Source organism: Astatotilapia calliptera, chromosome 9, assembly GCF_964374335.1.
Source record: "Astatotilapia calliptera chromosome 9, fAstCal68.1, whole genome shotgun sequence".
Taxonomy (NCBI): domain Eukaryota; kingdom Metazoa; phylum Chordata; class Actinopteri; order Cichliformes; family Cichlidae; genus Astatotilapia; species Astatotilapia calliptera.
The window spans coordinates 13712958-13730913 of NC_137430.1; the positions used below are offsets into that span (position 1 = coordinate 13712958).

The 17956-nt window shown below is 40.8% G+C and overlaps 1 protein-coding gene across 1 annotated transcript; it reads right to left on the reverse strand.

Moving 5' to 3' along the window:
• Positions 1-10140: 10140 nt before the first annotated feature.
• Positions 10141-12556, reverse strand: LOC113029901 (uncharacterized). Its single transcript, XM_080305963.1, has 3 exons — positions 11232-12556; positions 11045-11124; positions 10141-10883 (listed from the first exon to the last, which is right to left on the reverse strand). Exons 1-3 carry the CDS (start codon positions 11718-11720, stop codon positions 10457-10459), a joined length of 996 nt encoding a protein of 331 aa, XP_080162089.1. The 5' UTR covers positions 11721-12556; the 3' UTR covers positions 10141-10456.
• Between the last annotated feature and the right edge of the window lie 5400 nt (positions 12557-17956).

A 17956-nucleotide genomic window follows, 5' to 3' on the forward strand; every position in this document is an offset into this window, starting at 1 on the left:
AATATTAGTTTCACCCATTCAAACTGAACTTTCTACATGTCTCCAAACCTTCTGTCAGAGACTGAACATCCCCATATGGAAAAGAAATAGTAAAAACTTATATGTGATTTACTCATGAAAGTGGCCACTTTCTCATTACTTTCATATATTGTTTTAGTAAGTATCCAAAACATACAAGTTTCATTATCTAATTTTTCAAGGGATCTTATATCTGTTTTCACTATTATATGCTTTTCATACAAGTTTCACACAAGACAGATACAAACTTTATAAGATTTATATATATCTTTTCCATATGGGTCCAAATGTTTTAGAGACTTTAAACCTCTATCTTTCCATGTTAACTTGAGCTACAATCCTCTATATTCACAATCAAAGTATGAGACAGATAATCTAAAGAATCTGGAGCTTTCAAATGGACAAAAAGATTTTTCCAGGAATACCTCAAATAACAACCCTACCTCAGACTTCATTTTAAGAAACCTGAGACGATACAGTGGAAAGTTTTTGCCTCTGTGATTATCTTCCTAAGACTCTAAATGTTGGGTTTTATTTTAATTGTTAACAAGTCTGATGCTGATTACTTGGTAAAGCTCCAAAAACATTTTATTGTCACCTTTTCTACTCTCTGCTCTGTGACTACAGAGTCTTGAAATGAAATGTGCAATGTTATTAAATCTTCCCCTTACTGAACACCTGAAGTCAGCTCATTTAAAGTGTAGGATGCTCCTGATGGCCATGTATGTTTGTACCAGGGCTGTGTTGGGATCTGTCAAGGAATGTTACGATGGGGCATGGTGGCTGGAGGTTGCCAGGTTCTTGCTCACAGTGCCACCATGATCATGACTGGGAAGCGTACCAGAAACCAGGCGCCTTGCAGCAGGAGCACAGTGGTGTCCAGCAGAGCCTGAGTGGAGCTGTCAGAACAGCGAAGCTGCAGGAATGAAAAATCAAGTCAATAAATGAGCAGCACTGAGTCTAATAATCCATGTAATGTTGTCTTTGAGAGTTTCTGAAAAGCATTATGACATAAGGTGTTTTTCAATGTCCTGAATTTGAGCAATGAAATACAAGAGGCATACAGATTAATGAATACATCATTAACTGAGTGAATGTGGATTGATATTGTACATTCAGCTAAGTAATTTCAAAGACACAGAAGTCATATTGTTTGCAGATGACACAAAGTTATTGTGGAAGTAACTTGGAACAACTTCTAAATGAACTACAAAAAAACTAAGAAATTGAAGACTTGGTTTTTCTATAATCAATTAACACTGAATCTGAGCAAACAAAACTCATACTATTCAGGAGTCTGATGATAAATAACATAGAATTAAAATAAATTATCTGAAAGAACAAACTTCTTCCGGTGATAATAAATCACAAACCATCATGGTCATTATGAATATATCGATATAACCTGTAAAGCACACACAAAGTGTAATAGGGATCATAAATAAAACCACATCAACAGAACCATCAAATCCACTTTTTATTAAATACTCTTAAATTTAAAGACTTGGTTGACCTCAGAACTCTACACATGATTTATAAAGCAACAAACAAATCAACAACATTTAGGACTTGATTAGGATAAAGACCAAATCATGACGACCTGAGAGAAATCGTTATGTTCAGCAAAGCTTCAGATGAGGATTTCTTCCACCTTGGTCTTGCCAAACCACATGCTGGTGGTTTTCACAAAGATTTAAAAGACTTCCATGTCATCTGCAGTTTTCAACATGGGAGCTACATACATGTTTTATCCTGTTTTACAGGTTTATTTCTTGTAGATTTTATTTTCTTGCCATTTAAATATAAAACATAGGCTGTTTTGACAAGACTCAGTGAATCTCAGTTAAAGTAAAAAAAAAGAAAGAAAGAATTAACATGTAATGTACGTCTGTTTTTGCTTTTTTCCTCAGAGTTGGTGCAGTAGATCAAGGCTCATGCAGGAGACTGATAAAGTCAACTTTATATATGTTGGAAATGTTTCAGTCAGTGCCATTCATTTTCTTCCAACAAATGACGACATTTCTAGGATTAAATACTGGCTCTAACATCATAATCTACAATATTTGATAGGACGTTAAAAAGTGCATGCATGTTACACTTTACAAGTCGTAAAATCTTGTGTTTAGTAATTGCCAAAAGTAATTGACAAAATTCATTCTTCAGCCTCATGTGCAAGACTCTCCCTTATTCAGTTTAAGACGGTATACAGATTACACTTCTCAACATCTAGACCAGTGGTTCTTAACCTTGTTGGAGGTACCGAACCCCACCAGTTTCATATGCGCATTCACCGAACCCCTCTTTAGTGAAATTTTTTTTTTTTTTCAAATTCAAGACATAGATATGTTTTTTTACTGGTGCACAAAATGAGCCGTACATGAACATCACCTTGTTCAAAGAACAAAACCAACACAATGCATGAACTTACAACAAATTACATACCTGCAAATCAGTGTGACTTCTGCTGTTGCCTTTGAGAGACCAGTTCAGATATGCGTGGCTTCACCTTGGCAAGTGCCAGTCTCATGTCATTTTCACAGAAAAGTCTGTTCCTTTTCTTCGTTTTTATGTCCAGCATCGTCGAAAAGGATTGCTCGCAAAGATATGTTGTAACAAATGGTATAAAAAAATCCAGGGCTTTCTTAGCAATAATTGGATACTTGTCCATTTGTCGACACCAAAACGTTGAGAGTGTTGTTGTTCTGAAGAGTTGCTGTTGAACCTGGCTCTGCTGAATTTCAATGATTTCGTCAAGGTATTCATCATTGACATCTGCTGTCTCAACAGCAAACGTGAACGGCTGTCTCACCCATGCTGGATATGACTCTCTTGTAGGGAAATATCTGTCGAGAGACTTTGCAAGCTCATCTAAGTGCGTTGCAATTGTTTGCTTCAGTTCCGTGGATACAGAAACATCTCCGATTCCAGACACATCTTCGACCTTACTTACACAGTTGTCCAGAAGGGGGAAGTTTGCAAAGTTGCTGTTCTCTGTTCGTCGTTTCCATAACGTTAGCTTTTTTTGAAAAGCCTTCAGGTGTTCTTCCGCTTCTATGATATTGACTCCACCACCCTGCATCTGCTGATTGAGATGATTGAGAGCTGCGAATATATCAGCCATGTACGCTAAAATGAGAATGAACTCAGGATTTTTGAAGCAATCTGCATGACAGTGTTGGTGCTCTTGCAAAAACAGGGCTAATTCCACACGCATGGCAAAAACACGATTCAGCACCTGTCCCCGGGATAACCACCGAACATTAGAATGGTACAGAAGTACCTCGAATTCAGAGCCCATTTCTTTACACAGCTCACTGAAGATGCGGTGCCTCAGAGCACTATTTCGCACATAGTTCACACATTCCACCACGGTTTTTAATACTTCTGCCATTTTTGGAGGCAAGGTTTTTGTTGCCAGTGCATGCCTGTGCAAAATACAATGACTCACAATGATGTGTGGTGCATCGGCTTTTACTAGCGCACCAAAACCAGAGTTTCTTCTCAGCATGACGGGAGCTCCGTCTGTACAAACTGCAGAAACCATGTCCCATGAAAGATTGTTGTCTCCGAAGAAGTCATCCACAAGCTTCTTCACATCGGCTGCCTTAGTTGTTGTTGTAAGAGGCTTACAAAATAAAAAATCTTCTTTTATCATGTCATCTTTCACATAGCGCACAAAAACAGTAAGCTGGCTTAGATTAGCAACGTCTGTGCTCTCATCGAGCTGAAGGCTGAATTTTGCCGGGCTTGAAATCAGATCGGCGACTACTTGAGCCAAGATGTCTTTACTCATGTCTTCTATTCTGTCGCTGACGGTGTCATTTGAAAGAGGAATTTGTGATAATTTACCTTCGGCCGCTGTTCCGAGTATCCGATTTGCCATCTTTAACGCGGCTGGTTTCACGAGTGTTTCACCAATGGTGTGTGGCTTGCCCTGCTTTGCGATCAGGTAAGCAACTTCGTACGATGCTGTGAGGATCGGTTTGTTAACGGGTACAAATCCAAGAGCAGGCAGAGTGGGCCTTTCATCGAATCTGGCTCTCTTCACCTTGAATTCAGCAAGTGTTGTGTTCTTGTATTCCCCGTCTCCATGCAGCTTCAAGAAGTGTTCCTTTAGTTTTGCCGGTGCGAGACTAGAGTTGCTCAACTTGGCGTTGCAAATCATGCAGATAGGACGCTCACTCCCATCACGTTCCGTGATACATGTAAATCCATATTGTACATATTCGTCCAACCACTTTCTTTTTTTGCCCGACATAGTTAGTATGGATTAAAATGTTAAAAAAAAAATCACGCGAAGTACTACCACGACATTCACATGTTGACTACTGCGCGCGCTACATTCCCCGCAGCCCTGATTGGCCAAGCAGTGTAGCATGATCGTCTGCAGCCAGTGATGGCCAGAAGGGGGCGCGTCATCACAAATTTACATGATAATTCGGGCGTGGCTGGACCTCTGCGACCTCCGCAGTGGAGGCTCTGCCGAACCCCTGAGACCGACTCACCGAACCCCTAGGGTTCGATCGAACCCATGTTAAGAACCACTGATCTAGACTATCTAAAATATACCCCAGCATTCCTGACCTGTGCAACAGATGCAACACCTCCCCCTGTGATTTAACTCATATGTTTTTTGCCTGCCCGTCACTTCAATTATACTGGACTTTTTACTCTGAAGTGCTCTCTCATGTTTTGAGCGTTACTCTCAAACCATGTCCACTAGTTGCCATTTTTGGTGTTTCTGAGGACGGCACCCTGAACCTTAGTCGTAAGCAACTGGATATTATCGCTTTCACTTCACTGCTGGCACGACATAGAATTTTTCTGTTTTGGAAAGCTCATCACCCTCCAGCCCGATCACGTTGGCTGGAAGATGTTATGTTCTTTTTAAAAATGGAGAAAATACAATTTAGACTCAGAGGAAATGTTAATAAGCCTTTTATCATTTACTTTAATTCATTGAAAACACTTACAACAGACTAAACTTTTGTACCATGGGGGTTTTTTTGTTCTGGTTCTGGGAGGGAGTTGATTTTTTAATAATTTTTTTGTTTGTTTGTTTTTTTGTTGTTGTTTTCTGTGCGTGGGTTGTTGTTTTTTGTTTTTCTTCCTTTTTTTTCTCTTTCTTTTTTCTGTTTTATTGTTATCATCCGAATTTTAATGGCCTAATCTGTTTTGATATATGTCTTTATATCGGTTGGTACTTGCTGTATTGGTCCTGAAATGTCAAATTACATGTGCAAAACTTTATAAATAAAGAGGGGGGGGGGGAAGAAATACATGATGGACATATGATGTGAAAAATTCTCATCTAGTAAAAAAACCAAAACTAATGAGTTGTTGACTGTGAGCTGCAGCTGGTGTAAATCATGATTTTTATGGATATTTCTCACCGGTGAGTTGAGAACAGTTTAACTTGTTCTGCTTTCATATCAACTAGATCTGTGTTAGATGATTTTGATTTAACTTCCTGCTCTGGTTGTTTCAAACAAGCAACCAGTTTGATCTTTGCACCGATATTTGATTTACTTTCTATTATCAGAAGATTTGTGCACATAGTTTATAATTTCAAATGTTTCAGAGCAAATACAGCTGCTCTTTAAATATATTTTTGCATGAAATCTGTATTGTTTCAGTGAGTATTGAAACCTTATATGTGTAAAATGTTTTAAAATAAGCCAAATTATACCAATATTACACACAAATAATGACTTACACCTCTAATTTAGATCTTTGTGATCATGTGGAGAACATTACTGAGTTTATAAGGTAGAAAATGGTAGTTTCACCTTCTTTGAAATGCACCTCTACATTGTAAAAGTCTCTGACACTACCCATATGGAAAAGATATATATAAATCTTATAAAGTTTGTATCTGCCTTGTGTGAAACTTGTATGAAAAGCATATAAGAGTGAAAACAGATATAAGATCCCTTGAAAAATTATATAATGAAACTTGTATGTTTTGGATACTTACTAAAACAATGTATGAAAGTAATGCGAAAGTGGCCACTTTCATGAGTAAATCATGTAAGCCTTATATGATTTACTCATGAAAGTGGCCACTTTCATGAGTAATCACATATAAGTTTTTACTATTTCTTTTCCGTATGGGTAAATCACTAAATCACCCACATAAGTCAATGTAAACAATGTCAAGGCTAACGATCCACATCAACGCCCATCATAAACCCACAGACACATGCACCTGGTTGCAACCAATAATCAAGTCACTTAATAATGCATTTGTGATGGCTTTCTGCTTTGGACAATTCATGCTGTACTGCCCGGCACAAGTGTCCAGAAACTGTGAAATGGAAGGCTGTTGGTATCTTCTGAATTAGTTAAATGTCACAATAAGGAGAGAGAGCACTGTCTATTTTTGATCACTTTCATCATATAGTATATATACACTAAGTTTATTCTGTCTGTAATTAATAAGAAAACTCCAGACAATTCCATTCTGAGCTTAAGAAGCTTCTGATAGGTTAGTAGAGTCCATTTGAGTAAATTGGTGGCACACCTGTGGATGCATATAAGGCACCCCCAAAATAACCTTAAATCGTATGAAAAAGCTTCTAGAAAACAAATTGTAGACTTTAAATTGGCTAGTTTTAAAATTAAAGAAACAGAGAGGATACAGCTGAAATTCAAACTGCTGGCCTTTCTTTGACCACTTCAAAGGATTACACACTGGTTACAGAATCTGTGAGAAATCTGAAGCTATATGTGACGAATACACATCAAAGATAAACTAGACTATATTATTAGCAACACTTCTGCCAATATGTGGAAAGCATTCAATGTCTGCTTCCCAACTGAGCAATGTGAGGAACATAAATGTTTTCTGTTATTTGCATTAGTGATGGGATTTCCGGCTCTTTTTAGAGATCCGGCTCTTTCGGTTCGGCTCACTAAAAAGAGCCGGCTCTTTCGGCTCCGAACCGGCTCTTCAGGTTGTTTTGTTGCTTTAATTAATTTATTATTAACAATAATATAAAATTATGCACAAAAGGAATTACTAACGTAAAAAGTGGTTTTATTTATATATGTTTATATATAAATATATGCGGTGGCCCCTAGAGACAAAACACGTACAAACTCCAAAACACATTTCTAGCATGAACTGAACTTCCAAAGCAGAGCTACTAGATCACTTAAATTACACAATTGAAAGCATGTGTGTATTGTTTGTGTATTTATACACAGGCACTCATATATATATTCAAATAATTTTAAAAAAAGTTCATTTACCTGTTATTACCACACACCAAATCCGGTCGTTGGTACTTGCTGGCTTGTGTAGCCACAAGATAACAAAGGCTCAACACTGCGCCCAGCATCCTGGAGCACTTCTGTTGTCTTTTGTACGTGTTTTGAGTTTTTATGTGCTTCTGAGTTTTTATATGCTTCTGAGTTTTTACGTGCTTCGGAGTTTGTACGTGTTTTTACGTGTTTTGGAGTTTGTACATGCTTCAGAGTTCGTACGTGATTTGAAGTTTGTATGTGCTTTGTCTCTAGGGGCCACCGTAAATATACTTTTATTTATTCACTCCACATAAAATGTAATAAATAAATCATATAATACAAAAATCAACTATTCACATTTCAAGTTTTAACTATTTAAATTTTCAGCTTTTTCCTTTCACAAATTTAAAGTGAAAAGAACACAAAACACTGCAAACCACAACACAATTAAATATAAATTATAATATGAAAACTAAAAGAACATGCATATTCTCTGTCATATGGACCTGCATGAATAAACTTTCTCAATCCTTTATCATCTGCAACCGAAAATAGTTGTGGATGATTACTATACCTTTCTAATGTTGTTGTCCCTGCCTCTCTTTCTCTCTCTCTGGATCTGTTCCTGTGCTACTGAGTGTAACTACCGCCCCTCCCCCCTCTGCCCAGCGTAAAGCACAAGGCTCGCGTGCAGAGTGAAGCGGAAAAAAAGTGCGAGAGAGAGGCTGAGAGAAAGAAAAAAAAAAAAAAACCCACGTGACGGCTCGCGATAAGGAGCCGGCTCGCGTCGTTCACGTCAAAGAGCCGGCTCTAAGAGCCATTTCGTTCGCGAACGACCCATCACTACTCTCTCGGTCCTGATCAACATAGTCTGTTTTACACGACACAGGTCTAACGCAAAAAATGGTATAAAGTAAAAACGTTACGGGGGCAATACGTACAATGCCAGCATATGGTAGAGGTATTTCTTTACAAATCTTAAATAAGATGTAATAGAAAGGCTAAACACCTCTTCCTCTATTATAATAAACTGAGATTAGGAAACAGTACTTACAGAGCCAAAACAGGTATTTTAGCCGCTTAGTCCAGTGAGGCTTAACACAAGATAGTTTATACTTATTGTCTGAGAAATCCATGAAGCCTTCCGCGAACACGTTCGGAGTGTGAGCTATCCGTTTTCTCCCAGTGTGCGCTTCGGGTGAGAACCTGTTCCCAGTTGACGTCCCCGCAGCGTGGCATCTCCACAGCGTAACCCCGCTTCTTCATATCCTCTGCCGCTTCTGATGCACTCTTGTACAGGCGTGGTCCGCTCTCCCAATGAATTCTCATTTTAGCTGGGTATGGTGTCTGGAAACGAATTTTTTGTTCTTTGAGGATCTTCTTAATGTCCTTGTATTCTTTGAGCTTGTTGTTAATCTCAGTCGGTAAGTCGTGTGTAAAAGTGATAGTTTTGCCCTCATAAGAAATTTTCTTAGCCCAAGCTGCTCTCAGGACTTTGTCTTTTATGTCATACCTCTGGAAATTAACCACAATAGACCTTGCAATTGCTATGTCTTGCGGCTTTGGTCCCAGTGATCGGTGAGCGCGCTGAATCTGCAACTCCTCATCTTCGGGAAGGGCAAGTTCTTTCTTTATGAAGTTGTTAATGAATGCCATCATATCATTCTCCTCAGCACCTTCCTTAATTCCGTATATACGGAGGTTGTTGCGGCGCGATCTTCCTTCCAGGTCCGTGACTTTGGTCTGGAGAGTTTTCTGCTGGTCCAGACAGTGAATTAGCGCATCAATCAGGTCCACATTCACTGTCTCAAGTTCGTTCACACGTTGTTCTGCTTCAGTTAGCCTAGTGGCGTGATTACGAATATCCACGATGGCATCTTGTAGCTTCTGATTCATCTCAGCCTTTAGGTTATTCAGATCTTCTTTGATTTCTTTCCTCATCTTTCGGATGTTATCACTCAAATTTTGTATTGCTTTAGCCATTGTTAGCTCGTTTTCCTCACTTTGCTCCGTGCTCCTCTTCATGCTAGCTCCGTCGCCGTCGTCCTGTAAGGTGTCTTTTGCCTCTCTGTAACTTTTGGAGCCCCCCTGTGTCTTTTTACATCTGCCTCCACGCATTGTATATCATCATCAGTATGAATACGTTTATTGTATCGAGTTTGTGGAGTTTTCCTCACTTATGATCAGGAGCGGACAAAAAGTTAATCCGCCATCTTGGAGCGCTCACCGGAAGTCTCCTCTTCTTTTTCTTTTTCATTTCTGCAGCTCTGTCTGAATCTCTGTCAGAACTTCTACGGGATGATAGAGAACCAATGACATTGTTTAACAAAACCGAGATCAAGCTTTACGGCCAGCCTAAGACAGAAAAAGTGACCCATTATCAATAAAATGATGAAAATTCTTTCCGTTTTTAAGAAAATAATAATACTGATAGTGAGCTTTAACCCCATATTATTTTCAAAAAAAATCTAGCTTAAAACAAACAAACACATTTCCTTCTGTTTTCATTAAAGGATCGAGAAAAAGATGGCAGTACTCACCCACTCTCACGGTGTCTGTCTTTATCCTTTGATTTCTTCTTTTTCTTACTCTTTTTGTGTTTTTTAGTGTGGCGGGCCTCAGAGCTGTCGTCCCTGTCTTTGCTGAGAGTCCTCTTGCAATTTTGATCCTCTTTGTCTGGAGAGGAAAGGCAAGCCCGTGGCGGGGAGCCCTTGAACTTGTTTGTTTCTGGTGCTGTAGAAGGTGAGAAATTTCCTTCCTTTGAGGAGTAATTTTCTCTCTCTTTGCCATTACTCTTATCCTTCATTGCCCAGGAGTCTTTGCTATCCTGCAGCCACCTCCGACTGCCACGAGACTCCTCTCGGTGGGAGTAACCATATCCCCTTCGCTCATGGTCAATGTCCTCTCTTGACCGGTAGCGGTAGTAATGGTAATGGTTAGAGCACCTGTCACAATCACGCTCCCGAGGGTGCTGGAAGGTTCGCTCCCGGTGACGATCGGCCTCCCATTCCCTGTAGTAACGTCCAGAAAGGGGGAAACGATCCCTGTACTGGCGGTGGTGACCGTCTTTGTAGTCCCGTCTGTACCGGTGACGATCGTCGTCGCTTTCTCGTTTGTGACTCCTATCCCTGTAGTGTCTTTCTCTATCTCTTCCAGAGCTAGAGTACAGCCGTTCCCTGTCTCGGGAAGATCATTTTTCATTGCAACTAGAACTAGGCTTGGACTGATACTGCTCCTTAGTATCCTTACGTCCTTCAGTCCCTGTTGTTGCACATTTATCTTGTGGTAGATCCTTGGCTTCATCCTTGCTTACGCTAACTTTCTGTGGAGCTGCAGAAGCTCCACTGGTGCTTTGAGAGCAGCCCGGCTGAGGGGGTAAGGCTGCAGGGTTGCCATCTTGCCCAGAAGAAGAAAGAGCGGAAGCAGATTCTTTAGCTGCAACAGAAGGGGTAGTAGCAGTAGCTGAGGGTGAAGCGCTAACGGCGGAGGATTCTGTACAGTGAGGCAGGGGTTCAGATGGAGTTTTAGCCCTTGTGACAGGAGTGGAGAAATCCTGGCTTTCATTAGCAGCAGGATGAATGCTCTGAGAAGAACTAGCCTGGGATGAGGCATCTTTGCTGGAAAAATAAAATACAAAAGCAATATGAGCAATGCTTTGTCACACTGGCAGAGAGGAAAGTCAGCACAGTTTTAAGATCACTCCTCTAAACTTAAAAATTTAAATGCATAAAATGGACAGCAGAGCAATAAGTTTTTTTTAGTTCAGTGTTAGGCTTACTTTGGTTGGCTATGGTCACTGCCTATTCCATTAGCAACAGGAGCCGTAGACGTCAAACTGCCATGATTACTGCCAGAGATCTGATGTGCCCAAAATAAATAAAAGAAATATTAATAATATGCCCCTTTAAAAAAACAAAACAAAAACCCAAACAGACAAGCATTATAAAAGTAAAGACAAGATTTACCTTGTCAGGGCCGCTGTGTCCATTCACTTTGTGATGACCATTGTGGTGCCCATTTTGGCTGGATTTGAAGTCTCCATACGCTTGTCCATTTAATCCATTGCCGTGATGGTGCACTCCTGACTCCCCATTGGCGGTTTTGGGAGAATTATCAAAGACATTTCCTGTGTCTTTATTTTCATTAGGATGAGACTTGGATGAACTGCCGTTATCCAGAGTGCCACAGTTCTCTTGGTCTGATTCCCCGTTTCCTACAGGGTTCTGATCCCCATTACAGAAAGGCATGCCGCTGACTTGGTTTAGTGCACGCGGAATAAAACAAACGTCTGGTTGGACGTCTGAGGTAGACTGTGAGGAGGACAAAGAGCTGGAGGAGGAGGAGCTGCTGGCGGAGGACGGCTGGCAGTAAGAGGAGGAAGAAGCAGATGGGTTCGGTTTGCTTAGCCCAATTGAAAATGAAAGCTTCTGTTGTTTGTCGCTGTCTGGAATCATTGTGGGCCGGCTTACTGAGTGGGAGATGGAAGCAGAAGAAGCTAGTCCATGGTTTGGTTTCCCCACCACACTGCCGCTGGTGCTGGGCTTGGAGCTTGTGGGATAGTCCCTCAGAGATCCATTCCCATTAACATGAAGAGAACTCTGAAGGAACAAGAAGTCACAACAACAGGTTTTTAGAAGAGAAACACTGGGTTTAACAAAAACAACAACATTATCAGTACCCTCAGGTGAGGAAGTACCTTGTTCATGTGTGGTGGCAGCTGGGGACCTATGAAGCCAACACTGTTGTGATGCATGGTGGCGATGGTGCGTGGGATCACCACCGGCTGGGGAGATGACTGACCAGATATGCCAGCGTTATGGTTCAAGTGGCTGTAGTCCCCAGTTTTTTTCACATCTGTGCACCTGATGACATGGAAAAAAGAATATTAACCATGACAAAGCATCAACATTATAACATTAGGTTATAATAATAGATTGTCTACAAGAAAAGTGGGAATAAACATGTCTACATTATTTTTTTATAATTGAAGTCTTTATTTGTTTTTAACATTTCACAACACAAAAACAAACAAAACAACCAACAAACAACAACAGGAAAAAAAATATATAAAAAATATAATAATAATAATAATAAAAAAAAAAAAAAAAAAAAACTCAAATCAGTTAACTCAAATCTTTAAGTCATTCCCTTACTGAGTGCCTACACAAACAAACAGTGCAGCAAGCGTACAACATGACTAAAGATAATTGCCCTGACCAAATAAGTTTCAACCATCTCAGCCAAAAACACGTCCCCACGATTCGTCAAAACCCTCCCTATCATCATTAATCCTAGCCAAGAGCTTTTCATACGACACCATTTTCAGCATAGTTTCTTTCCACCTATTATATTCTGGAGGAGACGGTTCCTTCCATACACTGAGAATAACTCGAGCCGCTGCAATCACCCCCACCTTTATAACCACAAAGTCATATTTTGAAACCCCAGGTAATACTGACCGATCCCCTAATAAGCACAGTCTTGGTGACAGGGGTATCATCAAACCAATCCACCTTCCTATTTTGTCCAATACTTTTTGCCAAAAGGGATAAACTTTCCCACATTCCCAAATAGCATGTATAAATGTCCCTGGATCTGAACTACATTTCCAGCATACATTACTGGGACTAATTCCCATTCTATAAAGTTTGGATGGAGTGAAGTACCACCTGTGTATTAATTTATACTGAGTAAATTTACCCCTGGCCTCTCTTATATATTTATCAGAGAATGACAAAATTCTGCGCCAGTCTTCTTTAGAAATTGCACAACCCAGATCCCTCTGCCATATAACCCTCAAGTTTTCACATATCTCTTTTTTTGGATTGTTAAACAGTTTGTAGAAAACCGCCGCCCTATGTGCTGTACTGGACAATTCTAAAAACTCCACAACCATATTCGAGCTTTGAGCAAATTTTCCTTTGGTAACACAATCCCTTATTTGTAAATATTTCCAAAAATTATTTTCTCTTGTCAAACTGTATTTTCGGGTTATTTCAGCAAATGACATAAACACTCCCCCTGAGTAAAGATCACTTATCCTGCGTATGCCTTTGACAAGCCATTCCTTCCAGAACACAGTTTTCCGCCCAATCCTTACAGCAATATTGTTCCATAGCGAGGCATAAGGTTGTCTTAGATGAGATGCTCCACACAACTTGTGCACCTCCACCCAGACAGCTTTGGAATACCTGAGCACTGGGTTATCATGAGAGTCTTGTCCATTAGTTGCCGCGCCCTGCGAGAGAACATCCAAAGGTGTGAAGGGGCTCGCTAGTTCCTGTTCGATCTTCATCCAGCTCAGCTCAGAGCCCGATCCTGTCCAGTATTTGGCCAGTCTTGACAATTCAAAAGCTAAATTATACAACTTCACATTTGGGAGGGCCATTCCCCCAATGTCTTTAGAGGCCCACATTTTCTTTATATTCACTCTCGGCTTCTTGTTATTCCACAAAAAATCTTTGATTAACTTCTCAATTTGACCAAATATGTGCAAAGGAATCCGTACAGGTAACATCATGGAAACATAATTGAACTGTGGGACCACCATCATTTTAATCACATTAATTTTACCCCATAGTGTAAGATTCAATTTACCCCATTTATCCAGATTTGTTTTTATCTTTAGGAGGAGAGGTTCCACATTTGAAAGCATAATATCCTCCAAGTCGGGTTTTAATAATATTCCTAAATACTTCATACCTGAAGGTGAGTACTTAAAATTGAATGGAGTAACGCATCCAGAATGACATGATGCTGACAATGGCATGCCCTCTGACTTGTCCCAGTTTATCTTATAACCTGACAACCCTGAAAATGACTCAACACACGTGAGTAGCGCTGGTAGAGACTGCATGGGATCCGTCAATACTGCTAAGATGTCATCAGCATATAGAAACAACTTGTGTTCCATACCCCCTGCATGAACACCTCTGACACCCCTGTTTGCTCGAATAGCCAAGGCCAGCGGTTCCAGAAATATTGTAAAAAGCAACGGGGACAAAGGGCACCCCTGTCGGGTCCCGCGAGTAAGATGAAAAAACCCTGACACCAATCCATTTGTCAAAACCGCTGCCCTTGGACTTGCATATACAGTTTTGACCCAATTACAAAACCCAGGCCCAAACCCGAACCTTGCGAGGGTCGTCATAAGGAAGCCCCATTCCACCCGATCAAAGGCCTTCTCAGCATCTAGCGAGAAGGCCGCAACCGGGGTTAGATTAGATTCGCTTCTGTGCATGAGATGAAGAAGTCTTCTAATGTTATCACCTGAGGACCTATTTTTAATAAAGCCAACCTGGTCACCATTAATGATATCTGGTAATATTTGATCCAGGCGGGAGGCCAAAACCTTTGTCAAAATTTTGCAATCAACGCCCAAAAGGCTTACAGGCCGGTAATTTGCTGGGTCCGACAGATCCCTATCCTTTTTAGGAATAAGGGAGATCAGTGCTTCATTAAACGTACTCGGCAAGGAACCTATCTCCAATGCCTCAAGGTAAACTTTATGCAGGACTGGGGCTAAAATATCGATATATTTCTTATAATACTCAATCGGGAAGCCATCCAAGCCTGGCGATTTCCCATTCTTCATTAATAAGATCGCAGCCCTGACCTCTTCTTCCGTTATAGGCTCATCCAGTCTCGTTTTCTGTTCCCCAGAGAGAGTAGGTAATTGTAGACTTGAAAAAAATGTCTCCACCTCCCCTTCATCAAGCGCACCAGCAGACGTATACAAATCTTGATAAAATGATTGGAAAACTGAGTTTATTTCCTTCGATGAGGTTATCACTTGGCCGTCCTTCTTAATCATAGATATATTATTCAAATTATCTTGCTGCTTCAGTTGTCTTGCCAATAGTCTTCCACTCTTTTCGCCACCTTCATAAAATTTTGTTTTGAGCCTAAATAAGGCATATTCCGCCTTTTTGTTATAAATGTCATTCAACTGGCATTTTAATTTACATATAGTCTGATATTTATAATTTGAATATTGACTCGCTAAGTCCTTCTCCAACTCCCGTATTTCTTTATCCAAGGTTTCTACCCGTTCTAGATCACTTTTCTTAACTTTTGATGCGTATGCAATCATCTTTCCTCTTATATATGCTTTAGACGCTTCCCAAACTGTGGCTACTTTGTCTGTGGAACCCATATTGATTTCGAAAAAAATTTTGAGATCCTTTGTTAACTCCTCACTGAAACTCTTGTTCTGCAACAACATTGTGTTAAGCCTCCAGCGGCCCCTCTTCGTTCTATCCGTGTTCAAGTCAATTTGCAACTCTACTGTGGCATGATCACTAATAGCAATGGCACCAATCTCACAGTCTACGACTGACTCGACCAGAGACTTTGATATTAAGGCGAAATCTATCCTCGAATATGTTTTATGACAGTTGGAGTAAAACGTGTATTCCCTTGAACTGGGATTAACTAACCTCCAAATGTCCGTTAAGCAAAGATCCTCTGTCAGTAAATGAACAGCCTCTCTGTCCCTGGGTGTAGACGTACCCCTGGGATTACTCTTATCAATTATCCCATCCATCACCTGGTTGAAATCCCCAGCCAATATCACCTGCCCCACATGATCCCCTATTATCTTATTAATTTTGTGAAAAAAAACTGGCTCTTCCTTATTAGGTGCATAAATATTGCACAAAACTGTTCGAACCCCATTAATTAAGGCCTCCAAGCATATAATGCGTCCTTCGTCATCATTATACTTCTTCAGCAACACGAAGCTTAATTTCTTATTAACAAGGATCAATACACCATTTCGTTTACTCGAATATGAACTATGAAAAACGGAGCCCACCCAGTCTCGTTTAAATTTTTTCGCCTCTTCTTCCCCCGCAATGTGGGATTCCTGAATAAACGCTATATCTGCATTTTTAGATTTTAAGTATGTTAGAACCTTCCTCCTCTTGATTGGGTCCCCGCATCCGTTTATGTTCCACGATATTATTTTAGTATACCTGTTCATCGCTTTCTAACAGAAATGGGGTAAGGCACACCTTGTGCGCTTTACAACACAACACAAATATATGCATAGGCACTCAATATTACAAAACCCATCTGGTCTTATCAAACTAGCCGTCATTAAAAACAAACAAAAAAAACAAACAAACCTGAACAAAACCAACACCCTTCTTTGCATAGCAACTCTGAACAACGTTGCTAAGCGCCCCCTCCCTCCCCTCCTACCCAAGCCTAACTAACTTTAGCTTGAGACCCCAAACTGCTCGTGGTCCGTGAGACACGCTAATCATCCGACAGCAGCACCACCGCCACAGCCCCATTGTGCCCATTGTTTGTTTGTTACCTTATTTCAAAATCCACATACACTACTCCGATCTGTTACATCATGTCCCGCATTCCTCTAAGTCGACTCCTGCAGAAATTTCTCGGCCTCTTTTCCGTCTTTGAATGCTTTCTTTTGTCCGTTCCACGTGAAAACGAGCGTTGCAGGATACATCAGCCTATGCTTCACTTGTAGCTCCCGAAGACGCCTCTTCACCGGGTTGAATGCCTTCCTCTTCTCCGCCAGCTCCTTTGTAACATCTTCAAAAAAGGATAGCTTGGAGCCTTGCCAATCGACTCCACGCCTCTCTCTGGCCACCCGAAGCACTTTCTCCCTAGCAGATGAACGTAGAAAGCGGACATGTATCACCCTGGGAGGCTCGTTAGGCTCCGGCATTGGCACCGGGGAACGGTGGGCACGTTCAATTTCAAATTCACTTCCAGAAAGCTCAAATGCTTTGGCCAGTATCTCCATCACATATTTGTCCACGTTCCCGGGTGTCTCCACCCCTTCTTTGAGTCCAATGATCCGTACATTATTCCTCCTGCTACGGTTTTCAAGGTCCTCCACTCGCGACCACAACGCGTCCATCCTCTTCTGGAATTTGTCCACTTTTGCCTCGGTAAGCACGCTGGCATCTTCCATGTCTGATATACGTTGTTCCGCCTCCCCTAACCTCACTTTTATATCTTCCACCGAATCTTTCAATTCTTTAGTGGCCTCTTTAATAGTGGTGACATCTTTTGCTACGACCTGAAGAGTAGCGTTCATCTTCTTAATTTCTTCAAAAATGTCTTTTTTGCTCTCGCTCCCTATACCGTCCTCAACTACTGGAGAGGCGGCCTCAGATGCAGATGCACTTTCGGGTGGTTCCGGAGCGAGGCTAATGCTAGCTTGCTTCTTCCTCGTGGTAGCTCCCTTAAAAAAGTTTGCTTTGTTGTTACCTGCCATTTTCCAAAGACGGTAATCCTTGAAAAGCTTCAAAGTCCACAAAGGGTGTCCAATTTACGACTACAGCTGGAGTGTATGTTTCCAGATTCAGAACATTAATCAACAGGCTTTAGGAGCGCCTCTAGTGTGCGGCCATCTTCTTCGGCGGTCCCACGTGACTCCAACATGTCTACATTATTAAATCATGATGGGAAAAGTTCTACTGAAGGAATAAGCCTAGAATGTTTAAAAATACCGATGTTTACTCACTTGATGTAGAAGAGGACATATGCCTGCTGGTTGAGAACGGTCCTAATGTCACTGACTGACACGGACGAGTCATTCATCTGAAACCAGTGCCCATTGCTGGCCTGTGAGACAGAATGAGAGAGATGTGACACAGCAGATTCAGTTTCTGAATTGAATTTGAGCTAAAAAGAAGAATCTTATGGCTATATA